The sequence below is a fragment of the Strix uralensis genome, chromosome 2 (assembly GCF_047716275.1).
Source record: "Strix uralensis isolate ZFMK-TIS-50842 chromosome 2, bStrUra1, whole genome shotgun sequence".
Lineage (NCBI taxonomy): Eukaryota > Metazoa > Chordata > Aves > Strigiformes > Strigidae > Strix > Strix uralensis.
The window spans coordinates 112,557,015-112,582,607 of NC_133973.1; the positions used below are offsets into that span (position 1 = coordinate 112,557,015).

A 25,593-nucleotide genomic window follows, 5' to 3' on the forward strand; every position below is an offset into this window, starting at 1 on the left:
GATTCCTGTAAGCATCCTAATTATTGCTGATGCTTGCAGACCATAATATTGGAAACAATTCATAGTACTATTTTTCCAGAAACACTATATATAATACAATATTGTTTAAGTTCCTGTACATTTAGATAGATGTGTTTATTGGTACTCGTATTCTTCTATGATATATAGGAGCTCATAAAGACTGATACACTTAACTTATTGGTCTGACATTAAACTGTAATGATGTTTTTCCATCCCAAGATTGCTTCTTAATACCAGTCATGGCATATGAAATTATGTATCTTCTCAGTTATTTCCTATTAGATGTTTTGTATTTATTCGTATGACTGTAATCCTACAGACCACTTTCCATATCCCCACACAAGTGACTTTATTTATAAGAATAACTACACCAGAACATTTATATCCACAATAAACTTTTAGCTGCTAAGTGAACACCATAATAATTCCCATCAGTACAACCTTATTGGTGGCTGACCAGCAAATTCCTAAACGTGGGAAATTTCTGGACTTGGTAGGTCCCTGGAGACTGGACTCCCACTCCTCTGCTTTCCCAGCTACACTAGGATGTGGTGTTTATTTTCTGGAATCAATGAAGTCTCAATTCTGAATTTTGTGTTATCGCGTTCTTGTTTGAATGACAAAACCTCTTCAAAAGTGTCCCACATTGTAATGTTTTTAAGGATTCTGAAAAGTTGGATGACTTAACAATTTGACCTGTGCAATACTTTCCAGGCAATGCCCTTAATTCATGGCAGTGGTTTCACTTACTTTTGTCTTCTCATATTTTGTATTTCTTGCATTTCTTGTGAGACAGATGTTCCTTCTTGCTCTTTCTGATTTCTTTTGTATTTCTGACAAAGCGTAACCCATTCCTGTGCTGCTATATATCATAATTCCTTTAAAAATCATCTCCTCAAGTCACAATTCATCGAGAAACGCAGCTTTCACTTCAACAGAAGCATACTTTAATAGCAAATTTGAAAAGAAAAGCTTGAAAATTGAACTTCAGAGTCTGAAAAGACAGAAAACAAAAAAATACATATTTTGTAAAGTGTCATAATTTTAAGCCAGCCTCATGATTTTAAAGGAGTGATGCCTGTCTTATGGTTCTTCAAAATCTATTTTGGGAATATTATTTTCAATTAATAAAGAATTTGTGATGGTTTCTTTTGATTATTACAGTCTTAAAAGGTTCTTTGACTGACATTAGAGCATCCACAAGAAGACTGCACTTCTGTAGTCCCTTGGACGTCCTGTTTACAGTTCAAAAATGAAAATATTTTGGCAACCAGACCATCCTGGTGCAGCTTATACTGCAAATAAGCAAAGACTGAGTGCACACGGATATGAGTGCAGCTAGTAGCTGTGGTACAGGAAGGGATCAGGAACATCTGCAATTCATGGCACTTGGTTCCAAAAAACCCCAAACTTCAAAAATCAATTCAATTAATTTATGTAATAATCAATTTCATGTGAAATACTCTGCCTGTCGTTCCAGTAGAGGGCAGTAATTTACATACAGTAATATCAGTCAGTATGTGTACACAACATGCATTGCACAATACTAGACACAACAACCAGTTTTATTAAGATAGTGCAACAAGGCATACTAAGTCCCATAAGGGTAGAGTGTCATCCAGAAGTCTTATTTTCTGTGCTTTTGCAGCAGGACTTAATCACATTTAATTGCAGTAGAGTTTATGGAAGTTGTACTCGGCTCACTAGACTAAATCACCTCCGCATGCCCCAGTGCTACATGCAGAGGTGTGCAACACATGTCCACAGTTTAATGCTATAAAACCCCCAGACTGAGGGACTGTGACACAGCTCTTTCTTACATTATTGGGGTTACTTAAAGCAAGAAAACATGCCAAAAAGTATGTGTTTGCCTCCCAAGGTAATCACATGAAGTCTAGAACAATGAAGTGCAGATGTGGCCTCTCTTGCATGCAGGGTACTAGTCTGGAGCAGTAAGTACAAACAAACTCTCCGTCCTTTGGTGTAAAGTCCTGAAATTACTTCCAGCAATTACTACACTTAGCAATGTAGACCGAAATTAATGAGAATTAAAAAACTGAGATATTTTCAGCTAGTGTGCCAAGCGAAACTAAAACAAACTCTGCTGTGTATAGTCATCAGAGTGAACTGTATTTCAACAGATTTCATTGAGATACTGAGTTTTCTCTGTTGCTGTTGAACAGTAAGTATGTAGAAAAGTTTTTGTGTCCAAAAATCATTTTTACAGATCCAGCAACATGCTGTAGTACAGTGGAAGAGGAGGCACTGAAACTTGTAAAGATTGTGTTTCTTTAGGCTGTAAGAATTTGATTTCTAATCTATTTCAGAGACACTGCCATTTGAAATTTATGCTTTGCTAAAAATTGTTTAAACCACGAGTATTTCTTTAGCAGCAAGATAAGTTAATGAAGTCCAAAATAGCTTTCTTAATTCTGTCAATACTTTGCAAATTTTACTTGTCACAGATCTGAAATAATGTGAGGATAATCAGTTTCTTCTGTTGCTCAACCTAAATGAATGGCACTGGTGCTCCAAGAAGCCACTCAATGTGTTTTCTGGGGAGGAGGGACTTGTGTCCCAGGCCATGATGATGCAGAAGACACTGAACCCTCACAGATCATTTAATACAGAAGCACTTTAAAAAAAACCCAGAACTGGAGTATTGCTTTTGTTACAGAAAGAAGTTAAGGGGAAATTCTGCCTTCATCAGAGAAGCATAGTTCAAATGCACCTTGTATCATATGTAGATCTGTCTGAATCTAAGCAAAGATGTAGCTTGAAATATTTTTGTATTTGGTCTCCTGTTGCTGTAATTTAAGAATAAATTCAGGGTAACTGCCAGCTCCAGGAAAAGGATAGCTTGAGCGAACATTGAAAGAGTTAAGTCAAAATCAGTGTTAAGAATGATACTTTAGGTCAAAATACTGAAAATTACACTTGGCATTACAAAAAAAAAAGGGTTCCTAAAGATTTAGGAACCTCCTGCATTGGTTCGTAGCTTGGACTTCCCTAAAGTGCGTTGCATACATGTGTACGTTTATTTTGGATTCACTGCATGGAGGAGTGAGGACCCAAGCATTTGTCCCAACTTTTAGGTTATTTTCAATATGCCTTTCATTCCTCTGGTAAATGCACCTCTCTTTCCCCATCTCAGTCCCACTCATCCTGATCTGAATGGCATGCTGTTTCATAGCTTATCCAGTATAATGCTGTAGTAAATTATTTGAGACTGTGAGTCATTTATGTGTCAGTTGACTGCTGAAAGAGTATGCGATTGGCATCTCATGGTCTTGCTCATTTTAAGAGGTCTCTAACGTAAGGACAGATTGTATCTAAATAAATCAATTTTACAGGGAGATTTCAGCCATCGGATTTGTAGTAAGAAAGAAACTTTTTATTTATGCCGTTGGAAAGACCACAGCTGGGAATGCACCCATTAATAGACTCAAACAGATGGATTCTGACAAGTCCATGAACTATTCGCGCTCTTTTTTAGCAAATATTTTGCAGCAATCCCAACTTGCAAATCCTACTTCAGAAACAAATATGGAACTGTGTCTCAGGGCACAAAACAAGAGTCATGAGTGACTTTAAAATACTGTGGGTTGAGTATGCATATGATTTTCACTTGAACTTTAGGAAGGAGTGCTTTTAATGGAGAATAGTTATGCCTTGATGCAATAAATATTTTGAATTATAAATAAAGTCATAGAGGATAGGGTGTCTTTATAGATGTAGAGAAGTGAGGATTTTCAGCAAAGACTGGCACCACCTTTTTCAGGAAACAAAAGTATTCTCCATTTGTGGAAGTCACTGTCTGAGAGAAGGTAAATGCACATCTTCAGAATAGCTCTCTAAATAAAGTAGCAGAAGTAGAAGAAAACGATACAATATGGGCAAGCACTAGAGGAGTTGATAGTTACGAGAAAACTGATGGGAGGAGGACTTCTATGTAATAGTATAACTAGTGACTCAGATCATGTACTTTCAAGAAAAACCAATGCATGGCATACATTATTTCTCTTCAGTTTTTAAACTTTAATCTACAGCTTTAAAATTTTACTGAATATCACTGTATTTCTAGTATCATAGGAAGGTAAAAATTACAACTGATTCCTCTTTTCTGCATTATTTATTACTTTATCCACCTTTACTGTATGTTGTCTTATTTTTCTCAGTTGAGATTTTCAAAGCCCCATGACAGCATTGAGCCTGTCAGCTACCTTTGAATAGACTGGGAAATTATATAGCCAAAAAGACACAGTCAGCTTTCAAAATGTCAGTAATTGCCATTAATGTGCATAGCCAAACATACATACATTGAACCTCTACCTGAATTTGTGCCACATGGTGAGGTGTTTGGGGTTTTGCCCAGTTTCTTTCCTAGGAAGAACTCTTAAAGCTTTGTTATCAGTTAAAGATTCAGACCTTTTTTTTTCCTACCAGTTACATTAAGGAAAGTAAAGAGCAACTTCTCCAAAATCAGCAGAAATGCTCTGGATTCTGGTTCAAGAATGGCTTTTATCATCCTGACCTGACTCATTCCATCACTCCTGAAAATTAAATATTTTGTAGAGTGAGAAGTGTATAGTTTTACATCAGCTTGGCAAATGAATATTTTGATAATTACAGTTGCTCTTTCTATGTGCTCCTAACAGCTCCAAGTGCTTTTACTTCAGAACAAAACTGATAATTTGATTATGGCCTTAATTCAGCAGAGCACTTAAATAGTTCATAAATTTCAGTGGTTAAGTGTTTGACTCATGCGGACTCATCTGTTTTGTTACATTTAACCTCTAAACCAAGAGCGTATTCTTTTAAAAAATATTATCTATTAAATTAATGTGGTAGGATGCATGAGTTCATCAGAAACATGAAGGTACCAGAACATCCATATTTCTGGCGTATAATGAAATAGAGGATGTTATACCTAATCTGATTCAAATAGAAATCAAATACATTTCAGAATCTAGATTAGACAAGACACCACCAAATAAAATTGACTCTGAAACATCTGTTTTATTTTGTACAAAACCATAAACATGCGTAATTACAAAACAGCCTAAGCTGTTTCTTTTGAAGTCATCCTGAACAACAAGGACAGCAGGACAAGTGTTACAAAACCAAGGCATATACATTAATCATGGCATGGCAGCATTTTAAAGAAACTATCAAATTCAGAGAGATTATAAAACAGCTGGGAGAGATTGTAGGTAGGAACTGGTTTAAATCTCTGGATTCTGGGTCACAATAGAGGCTATAACATAGGGCACTCACTCGCTCTTTCACTCCTTCATGTTGCTTTCTCTTAAGGGAGGATCATGACTTTTAGAGGGCTGGAACCATTATCCCTTCTTTTATAGAAAGCATCAGTTGGTGCAATCGTTAGGGATCTTGAAACTGGGAAGAAGTTTATTGCTGTGACAGATCGGGCAACATATGGAAGGAAGTAAGACATTCTCCAGAGACAGATTAAATTTTTGCCAAGGCATTTTATTGAAATTTTGGAAAATAAACAGGTCATTAACTGGGTCCGGATTTAGCTACTGCAAATTGTGCAAAGATGTTGCAAACCAGATGCTTCCCCCTATTTGTTTTTCCGACCCTTTCTATTTATGGATGCTCTTATTTAATGACTTATTTCTTTAATAGAGGGCATTGTTTTGTGCCAGAAGACTCATCTCTCAATTAGTTTTGCCAGTAGATCCTGAGTAAAACATACATGTCCACGTAATTTCAGGGGGACGAAACAGTCAGCAATAACATGATAAGTAGGAAATAATCAGTAGGAAGCTGTGCAGTACAGTACTTCTTGTAAAGTTAACATTTAATTCTTCCCTGGGTCCCTCAGCATGTAGCAGTTTTCAGTATTTCTCTATGCAGACCCTGCTAGTGAAATGGTAGAGACAAAGACACCCATCCCAAGGACAGCATCCTAAGACTTGGCTTGCCGATGTGGTGTGAGTACAACCCATGTCAGCATTTCCCTGGCTTTTCTGAGGTGTGCAGCACAGCCACTGAGGTACCTGTCAGCCCCGTTGAAGCACAGTTTCAACTTGATCTCCAGATCAAGGCTGGATCCCAAAATGGGAATGTAGCAGCCAAGTCAGCTAAGCTGTACCAGCTGACAGAAATACCTGAGAAAAGAAATCTTCATTCCTTTTCCACTTAGGTTTTGTTTAGTCCTCAGAGTACACGCTTTATGTTATGCTCTATCCACACAGTCTTGATTCACGTTATAAATAATGTACAGGGTGAAAAGCATCTGCCCTGACTTGAAAGCAATGAGTCTAGTGGGGATGCCTTCTAAAAGGCTTGAGCTAGTCACACAAGGTCCTTTACAGTCAAAACAGAAATACGTACCTCTGAAAGTAAGTCCTGTCATCCTGAAATAGGTGTGTGAGACAAGGGGGATGAATTGCCCTCCAGTGGTGCTTATTTCTTTCCATAATCCTAGCCAAGTGACAGCACCAAAGACCTGCCTGCATCAGTGACAGGCAGGGAAAAAGCCATCTCTTCAGCTACCACCTGAGTGCATTTGATATGGAAATCAGTGAGCCACTAGCATTGCAGAAGTTTAATTTAGGCATTGCTGCTTATAACATCTCTGGCTTCATTTTAAGGTACCTGCTCAAGTAAGCAAAGCAGGAGATTGAGCTGACAAGGCATCTGTGACTTCAATGGCACTTGAACATGTACTTAAAGTTACACGTTCCAACAGTAACCAGCCATTGTATCTGAACCTTGCATAAATGTATTTCTCCATTTCCAGTTTATTCTGGGGAGGCAGATTGTGAGTTAGATGTGTTTAGAAGACATACCGAATTTATCCTAATAAAAGCTGTGTGATTTTGTGATCCCTGACTAGTTTAGCTAAGCAACAAGGGCAACAACCATGCAGATTGCATGTTTTAAAGTGTGTTTTGAGGTTCACTTTTCAAACTACTAGTTAGTTATCAGATGTGTGAATATTTATTGTACTCGGTACGGTGTCCTCAGTCAGAGCAAAAGTCCATCAGCCTCAGGTGTCTTTTTTTTTCAAAACAGCTGCTAGTGGATCCTTAGGAAAGAGTATAAGGACATGACAAGTTTATGGTATGACCTCTTAGCTTCCAGGTTTCAGTAAATATTTCTTTGCTAATGTTGTTAACAAGGCTGCCAATTAGGAACAAAGTAAAAGGGAGGTTTACGATGTGACTGTGCACTTCCTAGCTGAGCTACACCTAAGCTGGTGAGACACAGAGTCTGTTTCCCGTTTGTAATCTTCTGGAGACGTGTAATCCCTCACATCACAATTGCTACTTTAAAAAGTTATTTTCAAGTCATTCACAGGTGGCATGGCCAGAGTTGCCTCCCTGTCACATGAACTGTCGCTAATCTGAGCAAAGTGGGAACAAAGTTTATTTTTAAAGCAATACGGGCTTACTAGTGGTTTGAAAGCAAAATGTTCAGAACTCCATTTGGTTTTAATTTATCATCCAACCTATTATGTTTGGTAACATATTAGGAACCAGTGAGTATGTTATTCCCCAGGACATAAAAGGAGGAAAAATAAAGACTGAAATGCGTGAATCTCTGGTTTATTCTTTTGCAGTCCAAATACAAAGTACATACAAAGTACTTTAAAGCCAATTCTGATCTCAGCTACAGAAGTGCAAATCCTGAGCACTTATAGGGTAATCAGTGAATTCTGGTTTGGAGTAAAAGACCTCCACAGAAGCATGGTCTGGAAACTCTTTTTTCAGGACCCAGTTTTGCCTTAATTACATGTCGTTATAGCTGAGAACAGCACTTACCTGTCAAAATCTAATTGAACAAGAGGAAAAAAGATTGGCAAACATAAACAGGACCAACCTTTTTCAAAGGTCAGGTGCAATTTCAGTTCTGCAATTTTTAGTTGCCCAACTTGAAATACTTCAAAGAGGTCTTATGTTCAGACTGAGGAAACCAGCACTCCCAGAAAGTCAGAGCTTTGCAAGTGCCATGGAAAATTGACCCAAGATGAGTAGTTCCTTTTGAAGGTTTTGGCCAAGGAATTTTTCCAGTAAAACTACATTCCATAAACATGGAGCAACACCTTAAGTAGACAACAACAAATGAGGAACACTGAGGAGCTGATTTGAAAGAGCGCTGTATATTCAGAAAGTGGGACAGGGAGGAAGCCTAGTAGAGGGTTGTGATAGGATGCCAGGATAAACAGAGGGTACACTGCAATATTTTCATCACACTGGAATTGAGAGAGTGGAAAAGAAATTCACAGCTGGTATGGACCTTATCAATCAGCTCTCTTGGTCTGCCTATTTCGAACAAAGGGGGAATCGACAGAAGAGAAGTCTTGGTAAGTGCTTGCTGAGGCGGGAGGAGGATGTGCAAGGGAGTGTGTAGTTGTATAGAGCTAGAGAAGGGAGAGGTGGAGAAAGAGAATATGCTCCAAGGCAGTACAGCTGATATGGGGAGTGGGGGGAGAAGGAGGGAACGTCTGCTGGAGAATAATTCACCCTGCCTGCATTGCTTCAGGTTCTAGGCTCTCTCTGGTCCTTCCTGCTCACAGGAAGCATTTTCAGAAGGCAGGCTGTGGGGAAGGAGAGGAGGCAGGCTGCCTGCTCTTTCTCAGGAGAAGCAGAGTGGTGACTGGCAAGGGAGCTATGGGAAGCCCTTTCCTCTGCGTTGCTTCTGCTCTTTAGCAGGCTTCCACTCCGTAAAAAAAGCACCTGCAGCTTGTTGGCCAAAATGACTTTATCCAGTGAGACATATCAGCTCTGTGGTGTCTATATAGCGCAGTGCAAACTCTGAGGGAAAAAAAAAGAGTGCAAGAAAGAAAAACAGAGTCTAGAAATGTAAAGTTAAAGTTGTGCACAGAGCAGTCGATTGCTGGGAGACAGAAAATCTTGGTAGGGACTTGTCCAGTTAATGAATATCTATTTATATTGTAAACTGTTCCACTGCCAGGGATTACTGGAGGTTTTTTTTAGAAAAAAACCACAACATATATATATGACCGTTTGATACTCCTAAATCTTCTGATATGGAAAAATAATAATTTGGGATTAAAAGCTATGGGTATCAGGCATTCTGTTTCAGACATATTGGGCAACTAAGGTACTGTACAGAGAAGTTGATGTAGATTATGCTAAATTCTAGCTTCAGGTGAGGGATAAGTGATACATGCATGTCCCATATTCCCCCTGGCTTCTTTATTTGTGAGGTTGCTAATTAGGCACCAGTATGGCTGAAATTATGCAGCCAGTAAGTGTGCAAGTGTGTTGGTCGCACTTGCAGGGATGTGGTGGGTCAGCCTTAAAGCTGGGCTAGTGACCAAATCCACTGCTCATCCACACTATTTTCTGTGCAGGACCTTTGCTCTGATTCTGGGATGCCTAAACTGGTAATCTGGGGGAGGGAAGAAAACGCCATGTGCACCCTGTTCTCCAGGGCATGGGCAAGCACATACCCAGATGCCATGGGGACAGACCTCAGCTCTGTGCTGGATTCAGTGCCCTCACTCGCCCTCGCAGCAAAAGCACGGGAATGCCACGTGTCAGGCCAGATGGTCCTGCACTGTACCAGGGATGCTGGCTGCCACAAGGCTTGATTCAGTTTGCTTCGTTAGGGAGATGGGAGAGGTGGAGGCAGAAAGGCTCAACCAGCTTCTGCAGAGGCCATGTCTCCCAGGAACACTTGCCGCCCCACTGTAGCCTAAACTTCTACCACGCATCAGCCAAAATCCCAGCTTTTCTGGCTTGCCAGGAAGAGTAACCAGCAAAGGGATGGCTTTGCTGTTCCTGATGGCTGTCTCAGTGGTGATGGGTTGGGGATTGTAGAAAAAAGGGAGATATTTTAACTGTTAGTGAACAGTGCTTTATATGCATCCTGCAGAGTACTTCCTTGTGTGCTAGGCTGCAGTCCAGCCCTAGAGTCAAGACCCAGCTCATTGGTTAGTGCATTGGTTAGGCTCTGTCGAGCCACATGTACAGACACTACGTCCTTGTTATGCAGTATTTATAAGATCTGATAACATGCACTTAATAACGTATTGGGAAATCTGTGGCATTCCACAAGTTTAGGCAATAAATGTCTCGTCTGAAGGAACCCACTACAGGTGTGGGACCATTTTGAAAGGTATTTTCTCCTTGGTTCATGCAGTTAGAGTAGACTTTAGCCTGCCTCCAGTGGATTGATATAGCTTGTAATGAAAATGAATCTCCCTACAAAATTATATATATATATTTTTTTTTTTTACATATATGTACCAAAACAGTTAAGCAAGGCAAAGATTACTGTTATCAGTCAAGAAATAGGTACCGAGACAGGTTATACAAGTTCCTTGAAGTCTTACAGCAAGTCACTGCCAGGTAGTCCTGTGCCCTAACCATCATGTCCATCTGCCTCACTGGGCCAGAGACTGAAATCTGCAATGAATATTCATTGATTTCGGGGAGCCTGGAGAATTTCGTGTTCCCATGCACCAGTCCCATGCTGCAGTGTTTGAAATAGTGTTCCCAAGAGCTATTCTGTTCTGTCTTGGTGGGTTGTTTTTTTTAATTTTTACAAATCTAACTTTGGCATTGTCTCTCTAGCACAAAGAGATGAAAACAAAACCCTCTCAAAACCAGATCAAAACCTGAATATTTCCTCTCTTGCCCATTTCATCACCATGGTCCTGGAGTCCTGTTGAAAAGAAAATAAATAACGAAGCCCTCACATGAAGTCTGTGAAGGCATGAACCTTCAGCTGAGCTAGGAATGTTTGCCTGTAGTTCAGAGTGACATCAGCAGTAGGGCTGTGTAGGGATTTACAATGTATTTGGATAACATAAGAAACTAAGTTTATCTAAACACTTTCTTATGTTATCACTGTGTTAGCCAAACACTTTGTTAGTGAGACTGGGAGATTAAGATGTGTATTAGCCCACCACTACTTAAATATATTTACACAGTTCCTTGGGGATTTAGTTTTAGGAACATGGGTATAGATTTAGCAGATGGAATTGCAATAAGAGTATGGAAACTACTTTTAGCTCATTCCTGTTGTAATACTCTCCAAATACTTTGGCAGAGGAAGTCTGCCACCTGAAATGTCTTCCTCTCTTTTGACCTCTATTTTGAACTCTATTTATTATCCAACTTTTATTTATTTATTTATTTACTGTTGAGAACCACTGTCTTTAGGGACTTCTCACTGCGGGATGCTGGCTATTCTTGGCTTGTGAAGAGTTCAGCTGAGGCCAGTGGAGTCTATATTCATATGCTGGTGTGGTCTGACTGAAAAAAAATGTGATGTTTAAAACTGAACAGGAGTTAGACCATAATACCTAAATTAGCAGCCAGGCACTGGACGAAACAACCGTCCCCTTCCAATGACTTTACCCACCAGTCAGGAGCACCTGGTCCCTTCTAACCCCCTGGGAGAGCAGAAGGAACAGGAAGGTCACCTCCTCTGAGCCCATCATTGTGGCCAGCAGACCACTGGCTTACACTTCACCAGTAAATGTGACAAGAGGTCACAGAGAGGTTGTGCCCAGGGAAATACTGGCTGTTCCGCAGGCTCCAGCCACAGACCACAGGAGCAGTTATTTTGATGCATTTATGCACTAGCCATGCTGTTAGGATCCCACTTTTACATAGTCCACAGGGTGGGTACAGGCTGGTTAGCTCACGTAAGAATACAGACCAGCCACTTCAGGTCAGACCACAGCTCCATCCAACCCAGTATCATGTGTCGGCCAGCAGGCAGATGCAACTATTTTGGGAAAAATGTAACACTGGGATAAGCGTGTAGTGATGCTGTATACATTGTATAGCCTACTTGTGTTCATGTGGTTCAGGGAGGTCCTGGGCCAGGAGCTAGAATTTTGTGCTTAATGGCCTTTGCTGGATTTTTCTTCCAAGAATTTACTTAATCTTTTTTTGAACTCTTCTAATTTCTGGCAGCCACAGCATCCTCTAACAATGACTTCCAGGGGCCAGCTATACAAATATGAAGAAATATTTATGTTCTTTTGTTTTGTACCTGCCCCACAATCATTTCACTTACCATTCCCAACTTCATCCACTGTGAGAAAAGACCCCAGCATTACCAGGTGGTAGGCAGACCTTTGTAATAGCGTAACAATGTTTGTTGGTTTGCTCTCAATTACTTATCTGAAAAGTTTTAAAATCCTCTTTGCTTTTTTTGTTCCTACAGTGCGTTTGTATTGGATTTTCATAAACCTATCCAAGTCTGTTTCCTCAGTGGTAGTAGCTCCATTAAATGTCATCACTGTGCACTATGTACCTTTAGGGTGTCTCCAGTACATTTATCAGCACTCAAAAGCTACAGTTTTAATGCTTTCTCAATCAGTATTGTAAGAACCTTCAGTGTTTCCAACCAATTTCTATTTTGGCTGCCAGACTAATTTGGTATTGTCATTACATTTTGCCATCTCACTGCTCAGTCCCTTTATAATAATCATGTATGGATAGTGGACAAAATAGGTTCCAGCACTAATCTCTGTGGGAGTCTGCTGGGAAGCTCACCCCATTGTGAACATAGAATATTTATTACTACTTTTGCTTCTTATCTTTAAGCAGCCATTAAGCCACAAGTGGTCTTTTCCTTTTTATCCCTGATAGGTGAGCTTCTTTATGATCTCTTGGAAGAGGATCTTGGAGGAGCCTTTTTCAAATCTTTTACTACTCATTTTGTTGTTTTAACAGCCCTGAGCTCCTCTATGGGAGGACCGATGAGAGGAATCACTTCAGCTGTCTTGTGAGGGCCCTCATCTTGGCTTTTTGCATGTGTCCTTATTTCTGTAAGTTTGCCTGGGTGGCTGGTGGGGCAGTTAGTTACCTCCCTTTTCTCCCTACCATCCTTCGTACCCATAAATGCACTACTCTTGTTGTACTGAGCTTGTGTATAATTTCTAATCTTCTGTTTGTATTAGAGCTGCCTTCTGTGGTTTGGCCAGGCTGCTAACACTTTTGTAATCAGGAGATACTTCTTATGCTGGTACTATTCACAAAACGTGGATCTTAAAATGCAAATGGATAATCCTCTGATGCTGGAACAGGAGTGCTGGAACAGAGGAAAAGGATATAATGTACTATTCAGAAGCCTTTTCTGGATTGAAGTTTATCAAGGGTGTCTATAAGTCTGTCTTGTTCATGCATAAGAGGAAGCCTTGCTTAGCAGTACTCATTTGTAAAACTCACTATCAGACAGTTGACATAGCAGCTGACTTGCCTCCAGAACACATCAGTATCAGGCTTTCCAGTCAAATGATCCTCTGTTGTAATGCTGTACAGCTATTAGCTGCTTCCATCCCACTTCCCGACAATGTTGAAATCTCAGAGAAACTATTTTCCTTTTGCCCCAGTCCAATTCCTGGCAGGCCCAGATGAGCTGCAGAGCCTCGGCGTCCCAGCATGGCCACAGGAAGACGGTCGAAGTGCCACTGAGCCAGAGGGAAGCATTTCTGGCTGCTCTGGAGACCCTGCTGTTTCATGCCCTATATAAATGAGTTTGTAGCCTGTAGTAATCCCAGCTCAGCTCTCAAACAAACATCTACATTCAAATATAAAACATTTTTCCTGAACAGCAGGCAATGAACTTCTGCTTTTAAAAGTCCTGGTCCCAAAGATAGGATTCAAAACACATGAAGTAAGTGAAAACCTCATCACAAACACAGCTTTGCGTTCCCTGCATATCACTTTTTTTCTCTTCCTAAATTTGAGAATGGAGGAATTGCCTGCTGTTAACACATGAGCTGCTGTGCAGGCATCTGCAAAGGCAGATATAGGTAAAGAATATAAGATGTGTGAATAGGATAGGGATAAGATATGTGGATAAGACTCCAATATAGGATATATTGCATATATAGGATATTGGCGTTTTGGCCATAATCCAGCAAACTGAACTATTCTTCTACCTGCAGAATTATAGAAGGGAATCTGGAAATCAACAAGTTAAAAGCAGATGCCTGATTTCTTTTCTTCTGTGACTTGAAAACAAGAGTTTCCGGCTTCTTCTAACTATATGTCACTAATCTTAATAACAACTGTGCTACTCCAGTGGTTAGGAAGCTGTGTTGTTCTCATAGCACCAGTGCTTTCAAATGAAGAGAAGCCATCAAGCTGCCATTTAATTTTAGACGTGATATAACAAGATAAGTGCAACTAACAATAATAGGGAAATGGGTCACTGCGGGAAGATCAAGTGGCTGATTACAGTGTGAGAACTGCAGGTTCAATCCAAACCCGAAGAACTCTGTGCCAGGTACGACGTCATGGACCTATCTCACAGTTAATTAGGAGGGGTGCATTATAAGATGTGAATAAGCAGTCCTGTTATATATGTATATGGGAATACAAGTGGGAAAGTGCTGTTCATCTCAATTTACCCTCAACTGCCCTACTGCCTATAGTGTTGACTCATGCCTACATAAGTAATACTCTAAGGCCAAGGTTGTGCATAGAAACTCACATTGTTGTTTTGCTCAGAAAAGCTGGTCATAATTGGATAGTTTGTTATCAGATATATTTCAGCAGTACACTGCGCTCTTCTGGAGTACACTGTGCTTCTCTCTGCAGCTGATTAGGGTACCCCACTCTCAGTGAAATGGAAGCACATCTCAAGTACTGCCTGGGATCCTTTGGTATATGTGGGTAGCCCTGGGGCATTTTTTTCCTGTGAATCGTTTACTCTTTCCCTCTCACCCCAAATGCAATTTCAGGGAGAAAATGTGGCAGAGAGATGTAAAAAATCAATGAACAGAAAATGAAGTGTTGCAGTTCTGCCTATGAATACATCCAGAGGAGAGTACACATCCTTGAACTGAATTTGTCAATTATACTAATACTGCACAGATGTCAGTAACACTGTGCTGTATTAATAACCCTTTAGTTAAAGATTCCCGATCTTCCAGAAAATTTCAGTATCCATCAAATCACCGACTGTCATGTTAGATGTGACATGTAGGAATTACAATATAGATGTAAGTGTGGACATTTCTGATTCAGATAAAAAAATCACTAATTCCAGCTATGGTTTTATGAAGGAATCTCCACTGCTGCGTGGATCAGTCACGGCATGGGAACATGGGGTTGGGTTTCCATCTCATAGGCTGTGCTGCTGTTGTGACAAGCAGCGATTTCAGGTGTGTGCTGGAGCTCCCCCACAGCCTTTGTAAAACACATGGGGAAGCTTTTATTTTGAAGTGCTTTTATGAGATGCATTAACATGAAGTTCACTGTTGCTCTATTAACTATTCCAGAAACAGTCTGTAGACTGAGACTGAAATATTAATTAGCACTCTTACATAACAGCTGAGGCTTCTGTAGTACTTTTTGTCTGAAAGATTGACAGCCAAAGAGGTTTCCTCATTTGAATGACGCATTTTTGAAGATAAACAGTGAGTGTCAAGGCAGTCACCAAATCAGGAGACAGTCATTTTAAAAGTATGCAGTAAGGACTACTTTCCTCCACTGTTCACAACTTCAAGCACAGGAACTTTCAAATGAATACCGCGAGACCAGCTAACTCTTGTTGTTTCTTGTTTTATTTGACTACTATGTAAGTACTGGACTGGAGCCAAAGAATTCAGCCTCGGCAGAGGCAGCACTCGGCAACGCCGAGCCTGGAGCAGCCCTCCAGCCCTGAAGTTGTGTTTGGACCCTCGTGTCTGGGAGGAAGGGAAAGTCATCACCCTGCAACGAAGGCTCCTTGTTCTGCCCTTCGAGACTGCTGAGATGTTCTGCTGGGGAAGCTGAGAGGTCACAGTGCCCTGTTGCTTACACTCTGACAGGGACGTGGCAAGGACACGCAGCCACAGGGGCACTGGAGCTGGCGCTTTGCTCTCTGTTACAAGCATATAGCTGGGCTTGTTGAGCCCTTAATGGACTTGTTCCCTAGTCAGTACCTTACGCAGGCTCTTGCCTTGGTTTTTGTTTCTTTGGGCTGGCTTTTGAAGCATTATATTTCTATTAAAATGCTTCCTAGTCTTTGGAAATATTGCAAGGAAGAATGCAGAAACCCATTAGCTGAAAAAGTCAATGCATTTTCCAACAGAAAAAGAAATCCCTATGAAAATTTAAACAGAGTGCTATGAAATGTTAATAATTGCTTTTTCCACTAGCAATAGCATTTTATAAGTAGAATTAGATCAAAGGACTGTAGATTAATCAAGTAAGAATTTCCCCTCATGGTGGTATTGTCTCTATGGATAAATACTGTGCACATCATTGACACTTGGGAGTCTCTGGAATATTTATTCTTCGAAAGATAACAGCTGAGTGACTGATACGCTGACTTGGCAAGCTGGGATAGGAATGGAAACGATCCCTTCCCTGCTGCTCAGGCTCTCTCCACTCATACCTGCATAGCAATCCTGCCTCTCTGCTTTGCACAGCAAGGCAGGGGGGAGACTGGTCATTCCCACTCCCTGGCTGCCAGTGACCAGCCCTGTTTGGGAGTATAGATGGTAGTGGTGCCACCTCTTTTGTCTTGAGTTTGACATCCCTGCTGGGAGTCTAGACCATACAGCCATGCCTGAAGCTGAAACCAGCAAGGACTTGCAGGTGCTGTGGATCGTAATAATAGTCTAGAGCATTCATTTTTTGAATTTCTAGTACCCAGAATTTTATTTCTCTGTTTTATGGCACTGCAAAAGTCCCATGTCAATTAGGAATAAAATTCATAAGGTGTAATGAAAACAGATTGCATCGCAGTAAAACTCTGCCCTAAGGGGTTTGCACAGAGCGCAATTTTAATGAAAAATTGTGAACGAGACAACAGTCCTTTCCCCCCTCACATTTAGGTAGCTACCTCTGCATTGGAAGCTAGCCTGACCCTGTCCTTTGCAGCAGGCAGGTCCCAGGCAATGCCAGCCCATGGTCCTGCCCTGGTGGGCAGCCTCATCCAGGCTGGGGGTGGGAGGAGAGCTCCATTGTACAAAGGCATGTCGTGACATATTGTTGGCCTTGAGGCCAAAGAACAGGACACAGACAATGATGTCACTGCAGGTAGATGTCCAAGTGGAGTCTGGGAAGGTCAAGATCCCCCATGGGTTGGGATGAGGGTTGAGGCCCTCCTGCCTGGGGCTTGCAGCCACTCCAGCAGCGCTGTTGGCTCCCCATCACCGAGCTTGACACTGGCCTTATGGGAAGAGGCATGAACCTGGGAGGTGGGCATGGTTCCTGAGCTGTGCAGAATCCGTGCTGGCCGCCACCCCACTGCCTCACATCTGCCTTCCCCTGCCCTGCTGTCTGCACATGGGTTTTGGCAGGAGCCTGTTCAGCCGGGTGGGTGGAAGAGCCTTCTGAGTTGCTGTCATTTCTAGTTTTGTGACAGTATGAAGTTGATCTCCAGGGCTGTGAAATTGCTTCCTGTGGGCTGGTGGTGCTCATATCACAAACTGTCTTGATCACAAAACTCCCTGACAGGAGCTTTGCTCCCTTAGAAATCAGCTCATGTTAGGGGTGTATTAAACCAAAATATTGGCATTTTAAAATGTAGTGGAAAATTATTTGATAGGCTTACTAGGAGGGCATTTTCAATAAGTTTTTACTCAGATTTTCTCCCTGCTTGCTGATAAAAATGGCAATGTTCTGCTTCCATTTGATTAACTAAAGAAATGGCATGTTTTGCAAACTCAGTGGTTGATATGTAAGACTGAATGAAAACAGATGCCCCTCTGTTAAAAAAAGCAAAAGAAGTTATGGTGGGGAACCTGAAGAACAGAGAATCTCTCCATCCCCTTCCCCTCTTCCAGGCTGTGCCCAGTTCTGGGTAACACTAATGTTAGGGACTCTTGGGTTTCGGTCATTTCTGAGTGCTTCCTGCTAGGCATTGTTGATTCGTTTTTTCATCCCAAGGGCTTCATTTGTTCCAGCGCTCGTTGTACCGTGCGGTTTTGGGGATTCAGACAGCCCTTCCGTAAACGGACTTTTTCTTGGCAAACAGGGGTATGATTTTTAGAAAACTAGCACGGGCATCTTCTCCAGAGATGAGTCGACAGCTGGGTAGCGTGGAGCAGAGGAAGAAAAGGTTTTCTGCAGCCCTGCATACTCTAAGCCAGGCATACCTAAGCGTCAACTATTTCCTCTTTGCTTTCAGAAGCGGCCCGATGCAGCCCCTCGGTGCTGGGTGAGCTCCGGCCGGCCGGGGGGCAGCGGGGGCTGGGGCAGGCTGGCTGTCCCGCTCCGGCAGGCTGCACTTCCACAGCCTGGACTCGGAGCGATTGGCCCGTGCGGATCATGTGGGAGAAGCAGGAATCCTGAGTTGTAGCTTTTGGCACTCCTTTTTCTTTTAAAGCGCTTGCTCTTTTCAGCTCCCTAGGGCTTGTTGCCTCCCTCCTTTCATTACCCTGATTATAATCTGGAGTAGCCACAGCGGAGACGGACGGAGTGATTTTAAAGGAGCAGAGATGTTTAAGCAGGTGCCCAGGACTTCAGGCACCGGCTGTTACTACCTAAACTCGGTGTCACCTGAGGGCCAGGAGATGTACTTGCGATATGATCAAACCGCCAGGCGCCCTCCCTACAGGATGAGCAGGATTCTCGCCCGTCACCAGCTACTGACGAAGATTCAGCAAGGTGAGTTACTGGCAGAAGCCCTCCCTAGCCTGGCGTTGTCGCAGGGTCTGCAGGTCCCCTCTTCCGTGGGAGAACAGATTTTAATGCCTCATATTTCAGGCTCTTTTCCTGTCTCTATTCTGAACTAATCTGGATAGAGTCAGAGTTTGAAATAGTCATTCATACTTTTCTGTTTCTACACATGCACACATACACCAAGAACCAAGAGACGAACACTGGTGCATGTTTAGCTATTTAACTAAATTATCTTTTAATGATAAACTATGCAGTGGCTTAGGTGCTGAAGTTCATTTTTCTGACTGGCAGAGCAGTTAGTTACTGCCAACATTACATCTGCTCTGATTGCTACAGGTAAAACCTGCCTGTGGTAAAGCACAGAGAGAGAATGGATGATCATCCAGTTAAAAAAAAAGCAGAAGCCCAGAGCAGCTCGAAGAAGGCAGCTGGGATAACATCCTTTGGAAACAAGCATGTGTAACTGTCAGAGAATTAGAAAACTTGTCACATGTCCTTAAAAATAATTGCTGACTTGGCTTTCTGCAGCTGCTTATGCAGTTATCTAGGCACTCATTACAGCTGTATTGATTTTGTTTTCTGAATATATATCTATGGCACTAAAGCTAAATGCGGATTGGCCTCAGAAGAAATCCTTTGGCCCGTGAGTGCAATTTAAAATCATCTTCAGAACCGTTAATGCAAAGATAAAAAAGTAAAAGCCAACTGTACAGATTTTTCCAGATTAAAAAGCCCATCCATACATAGTTTTGTATTGATCATAGTTTTGTGTAGCATCCTGTTTCCAAGAATACCAATTTCCAAAGTGGATGTGGTCCTACATGCAGAAAAAGAGAAAGAGTATGTCATGTATTTGCCATAAAAAAACATTAAATCCTGAAGATGACAGTCACTTTCTTGACAGCTTGCAAAAAGATGTTTGATTCTGCTAACTATGGGCAGGCATAGAGTTAACAATGTTTACTGTCATATCTGGCAAATATCACAGAAACTGGTGTGAGCTTCTGATCAGCAGCGGTTAAATGGAGTGGCTAATTCTGTATTGCTTTCCAGTAAGATTCTTTATATCCATGACTGTCAAACTCTGGCAGAAGTGCAGGGATATAGTGATGAAACTTTTATTGTGTTTATAAAGAAAACAATGCATAGTTCTTTGGCCAGCTTTGAAAAGAAATGAAAAAAAAAATAGTTTCTGTGGCAATTAGGAAAAAGCAGTTGTTTGCAAGGTCTCAGGAACTGGTCATGTTTGAAGGATACTGGTCCTCACTACAGCTCCAATTTCAGGAAGGATATTATGTCATTCTGTACCCAGTGTACAGCCTGGATTGAATGGAAAGAAAGAGTAATTTATTTCTCTCCATGTTTATTTGAAAATGTTTTGGGTGCAGTGTTAGTACCAACTTAATTTTCAAGCAACAGCTGCAGATGTGATGGATTAACACACCTTCTCTACCTGTCATGGTGCAGCTCTTGTAACCCGTAACCCATCAGCTGTCTGGGACAGCCAGGGCTGCCAAAGCCACCCAGCAGTGCCAAGGCTTTTGAGAGGCTGCTTGGTGGGACAGGGAGGAGTTTCCGAGTTGTACCTTTTCCTCCTGCAGCTTGTTGCCTGGATGATCAGTCTGTGGTGCATGAGCTCTGCTCCTCTGCCACAGCTTTCAACTTGTCCTGCATAGAGCTGTGGGAAATGATATTTGTATAGCGCGGTGATGATGTGATACATGTTACAGTTCAGTATATGAAATACTTGTGTATTTCAGATCACTAAGAATACCTTGTTGCTTCACTTTTATTGATGGAGAACTGGGACCAGAGTCCACTGTTGGTTAAGTGTCAGTTCATTAGCAATAATGAAATTACATTTGCAAATAGACACTGATGTCTCTGTATGAGCCCATATATAGGAATACCCACATCTACTGCAAAACCATAGGCAAGGTACACATTTTTTCTGCAGTGCCCCAAGCAATGACTAATAATTTTAATACAAATAGCTGGGTTAACAATACCAAAAAAGCTAAATCTAGCTAGTATAACTCAATCTGAAACCTCCAGTTTACACTGGGGATGAAAACCCTAGACCCATAAGTCTTTCACCAGGTTTTGCTGGGTCAGCATGTCACCCTCCGTTCTTGCCTTGTTCAGACTGTAAGCAGTGTGAGGGTACTGCAGTCAGTCCCAGTCCCAGTTCCAGTCCTAGTCCCAGAGTGTACTGGAAGATTCTGGTAATATGGATGGAGGTATCAGCTTGTCCCTTTAGAGGTTAGTGAGTTTTACACCATTAGCAGGTGGGATTCGTTACTAATGGAGTGCCACAGAGCAACTTATTGAGGGTGTATTGAAAAGTAAATCAGGGGATGCAGGATGACAACCAAAACTTGCTTTCAGTCACCCAGTTGAGTAAAGCATGTAAATCATTGTTTAATCTCCTTGAATTTGTATGTCCTTGAATCATATGTTTTAAGGCCATTAAGACAATGTATTTGAAACCTGCTAGCCCAATTTTGGTGTTAGTACCTCCCCAGTCTAATAATTTGAATTATGGCATATGTTTAGAAAAACATCCAGCCTGCATTTTAATATTGCTGGAACAGTGAATCCTGCCTGGTTAATTGCTTTGCTGAAAACAGATCTGCCACATGTTTAAGTGCTAAGCTGCCTTAGGGCTTGTTCAAATACCTGTTCTCTACTTCTTGCGCAGATATTTTTCAGCTGCTGGTTTTCAGACTGGAGTAGGAAACACTGAAAATTTTACATCAGGGATATTTTTCCTTAGTGATTCACAAAATCACAATGTATCCAATTTACAGTGTATAAAGGAGTCAAAGCTTCCATTCCAGGATAGGAACCTAGTTCACTAGTTCAGTGTAATACAAAGTGTTGCATACACTGCTATCTTTTCAGTCATTAGCTGCATGTGCTATTCTAAATGATGCTAAATTACTTTATCATATTTTGTAATACAGCTTTTCTTCCTTCTTTAAAAACATGTTTGCTGAAGAAGCTTTCCTTTGTATTTTCCTTTGGTGTAGTTAAAAATAAACTAAATGAATCATTAGAAGAATTATGCTATTTAATCATTTCTAAAAAGAAAACCACCACAAGGGAAATGAAAGGAACTAGACTGTTATTTTAATCAGATCATACTTTGAAAGTCCTAAATATTTGGTTTATGTACACCACCGACTCCCTGAGGCAGAATTATGTGGTGGCCTGTGGATGTGAGTAGTAATTATCTGTCTGATATTAAATAGGTATTTTCAAAATGTGATCTTTTGATGATTCCCTTTCCCCCATAAGCCCGTTAGTTTCCACGCTGAAGGGGACACATGCCTCAGCATAAAGGAACAGGGTGTAGCATGCTTGGTCTGAGGTATTTATTCAAACTGTGTATGCAGTAACTGTATGAGAATTCATTAATGATTACTCATGTTTGCTTTAAATAAATAAGGTGGTGACTTTCAAGAATTTATAATACATGAGTCATAAAGTTGTTATTTCTTTCACAGTACATGGCTAAATTCAGTGCAGAACAGAAAATATAAAAAGTAGCTGTAGGTAAAAAGTAATGAGGAATTAAGGCCATACTCTGAAAATCTTAAATTGAAATCATTCACTGTGCAGCACAAGTAGAGTGTAAGTCAAGGTGAATGAAGCCACATCTGCCCCAGCACAGCTAGGTATCACTGGTAAAGAAATGTCCCCATTCTTCTACAGTAGAATTTGATTCTTAGACTGCACTTTCAGTAAGAAAATAATATGAAGAAACAAATTAAAATAAGACAAATTCCTATTCTCGGTGAGTAAATTCCTGCCCACAGTGAGTAACACTCTGTGATTTGTCTCAGTTTATGTCCACAGGCAAGAGCAGTTGAAGAGAATTGTTCAATGGAGCAATCTCAAAGCAGACTTTAATTTTTCAAGGCTAACTCTCCATTCAACACAGAGCAGATGTTTTATGTAGTTACATTTGTGTCACCTGCGTTTGGTTTGAATGTGCGTTAGAGGAACAAACAAATGCACTTTTCTGTCTATAGTCTTACCTTTGGAGCTAGTTCAACATGTTCAATTCTTCTCTTTTCTAAACATGAGTACAATTTGTGGAAAGTGTTAGAGAGATGGCAGTGCTTGGCAAAAAAATGTGCGTTTTAAGTGGCTAAAAACTGTTAATGTAGAAGAAGCTGTAATGTACTCCCATACTCAAAAGGAAAACTTGGAAGTCATGTAAGTGAAAACGTTGCAGTCATAGTCTGCATTTAAAAAGCCCAGATCACATCCTGGATATGCACACAGGTACGGAATACCTGTCCATCCCTGGAGATGGGAAATGGGATACAATTGTATAATTAAAGATTGTAGTTTTATTCAGATGTACAAAGAGGACAAAATACGGTTGTTCAGGCAACCTGAACTGTAGTATTGCCCATGTCCTGGATGCTGGCCACTTTACCTACACATCTTTAAACCTCATTTTCTGAACCCAGGAAAGTAAAAGATTAAACAACAAGATTCAGCCTTGGTAGTAATAATACAAACACCCCCACTTAGGTCATCTCTGACCAGTGCCAGTGACCTACTGCCTCTTGAGCTTGTGGGGTACCTCGTGGCAGTAGCAGTTTGTAGTCCCTGGTCGATCCCTGCTGCCTCCACTTGCAGTGGCCCAGTGTCTGCGCTCCAGCCCAGGCACACAGGAGAGGACAGGTCTGGAGCCATGATGGCCTGGGGCACTGGGGGGAACATCCTCAGCTGCAGAGATGCCTTGCAGACCTCAGCTGCGAAGTGGCTGGTCACCCTCTCCAGCGTCAGACACATGCGGGGCAGGCATGTGCTTACAGCAGAGGGCTCTTTGGGTTGATTAAACAATATCAAGTCTTGACTAAGTCTGTGAAAGCTGTGTTTCTTACAGTATCTGAAGGTCCGTTAGAAACAGACCCTAAATCACTTGAAGTTTCTTCACTATCATCTTTCCTTTCACACACTCTCTTTCCTCAAGTCCTTAGCTCTAAACTTGGGGAAACTAGAGTTTTTCAATTAAATTGTAGGATTTCTTTAAAAATATTTTTTTTCTAAACTTGTACTCTGAAATGGTTGAAGTGTATGAACATTTCACACAAAAAATGTGAACATCCCTGAGGGGTATTTATAAACTCAAAGTGCCCTGAGGTGTGTTTATAAAAATAAATAAAATTAAATAGTAGTGTGAAAGATTGCAGTCCAGCTAATTAAAGTTTTTAAAAGTTGTGTTTCATAGACAACAGGACATTTGAAAGGGAGAAATCTTCACTGGAGCCACTACCTGGTAAAGAGGTTCAAAAGCTGAAATTATCAAGAAATACCTGTGTGATATGTATCAAGAAATGGCCTGTGCGGTACTGGAGATCAGGCTCAGTGATGACAGTGGTTCCTTCTGGCCTTATAACTTCACAGCCACTGAGTGCCAGCGACGCTTCTGCTGACACATGCAATTTGGACACCAAGAAGTAAATCTTGGCTGTTCTTTTAAGTTAGGGGACTTTTGCTCTCAATTTCACTGAAAGCAGGATTTCAGCCAAGGTGAAATCTTAACTTGAGACATTTTTGTTTTGAAATTGTTTGTGGTGAATGAACAGCTGTAGTTGTGCTACATATCTTCTGTATTGGTCATTGAGGAGATTTTTAATTTTCATATTAACCCTCTTGTATAATTAGAGCCAGTAATGTTAAAAGACATTTAAGCCAATAAATACAAGATATATGCTCAATGAATGAATAATTAGAGTAACGATAATTGTATTTTTTTTTAGTTTAAATTTAGAAGAAGTGATAAGTCATTGGGGTATATAAAATGCTACATAACAGAAGTAAAATAGAAATTACTCACAAAAATAGATTAAATAAGAGAATCTGTACACAGCACTTTTATTACTGGGAACCTCTTATGTCTGTATTTGTACATAAATCCCTGAAAATGAAGTGCAGTATTTGTACCATGATCACCATAAGTGTTAATTAAAAAAATCTGCAGTTTTAGGTTCCAGCCAGGTACTGTTTTTCTCCCTAGGCAATAGATCCTTATGGACCTTTTTTTTTTCATTTTGATTCAAATGCAATCTATGAAGTCATTGATAGCATCTTAGCCATAGTCATTGTTTTTATCTTACTCATATCATACAATATTCTCAGACTTTTAGTTGCGCTTAAACATTATATGAGCTTTTTCATATAGGGCATCACATATATTTAGATTAGTTCCTAAGCCTCATATGGAAGGGACTGAGAAAAGAAGTCCCTTGTAGTTAGGCTATTAGGTTATTAAACAATCGTCTGTAGTTGAGTTTGTTACACCTTGTAATAGCCACTTTTGAGGGTAAAATGCTGAATTATATGGCCTGTGGGCTTGATCTAGTATATGCTAGTTGTGTCATTTATACTTATTTTACAGGTATTTGAATGTGGGCAAGTCAGTAAACCTGAATCTTCATGCCTTGTAAAATTCTCATGTGTTGTACTTTTTGCTTAAAAACCTGTTGAGTTTCCCCTTTCAGGGTCAGTTCAGTGGGTCAGCTGAGCTTACTAGAGCAAAACATCACAACACTAATTGCACACAATATAGTGGGGGAGAGGAGAGCTTGAGCACCTTGAGCTGGACTGGTTAGAAGCTATTGAAGAGCAGACAGCACCATCAGAGAACATGGGAGCATTATGGCTTAGCTGAAAAGAATGTGAGTGACTCAGTCTGAAAACATCTTGTGGGTTTTTGTCTCTCATCTGTTACAGGGCTAAGGAGGTTAATTCTGCTGGGAGAAGAAAATCACTCCATAGCACTTCAGACTACATGGGGTTTTGACTAACATTTACTCGCAGATGAGCAAAAGTTTCTGTTCTTGTGATACGTTAGGTGAACTCTGAGAAATAACTTAGTTTAAAATATGGGTTGTGCAGTACATCTTAAATAAATACCATCTCCCAAGCATGAAAGCTGCCTTGCTGGAACATACCAGACGTTTTG

The 25,593-nt window shown here is 40.8% G+C and overlaps 1 protein-coding gene across 10 annotated transcripts in view; it reads left to right on the top strand.

The window, feature by feature from the left end:
- The window catches only part of STARD13 (StAR related lipid transfer domain containing 13), a 306,520-nt gene that overhangs the window by 165,233 nt on the left and 115,694 nt on the right, over positions 1 to 25,593 (top strand). The window contains exon 1 of one of the 10 annotated variants that reach the window (XM_074859843.1): positions 18,390 to 18,590. The exons of the other annotated variants lie outside the window; for them this stretch is intronic. Coding sequence (XP_074715944.1) covers positions 18,422 to 18,590 — 169 coding nt within the window. The 5' untranslated portion in view covers positions 18,390 to 18,421. Of the gene's footprint in view, positions 1 to 18,389; positions 18,591 to 25,593 lie in introns of those variants that run through there. 10 annotated transcript variants of the gene reach the window in all.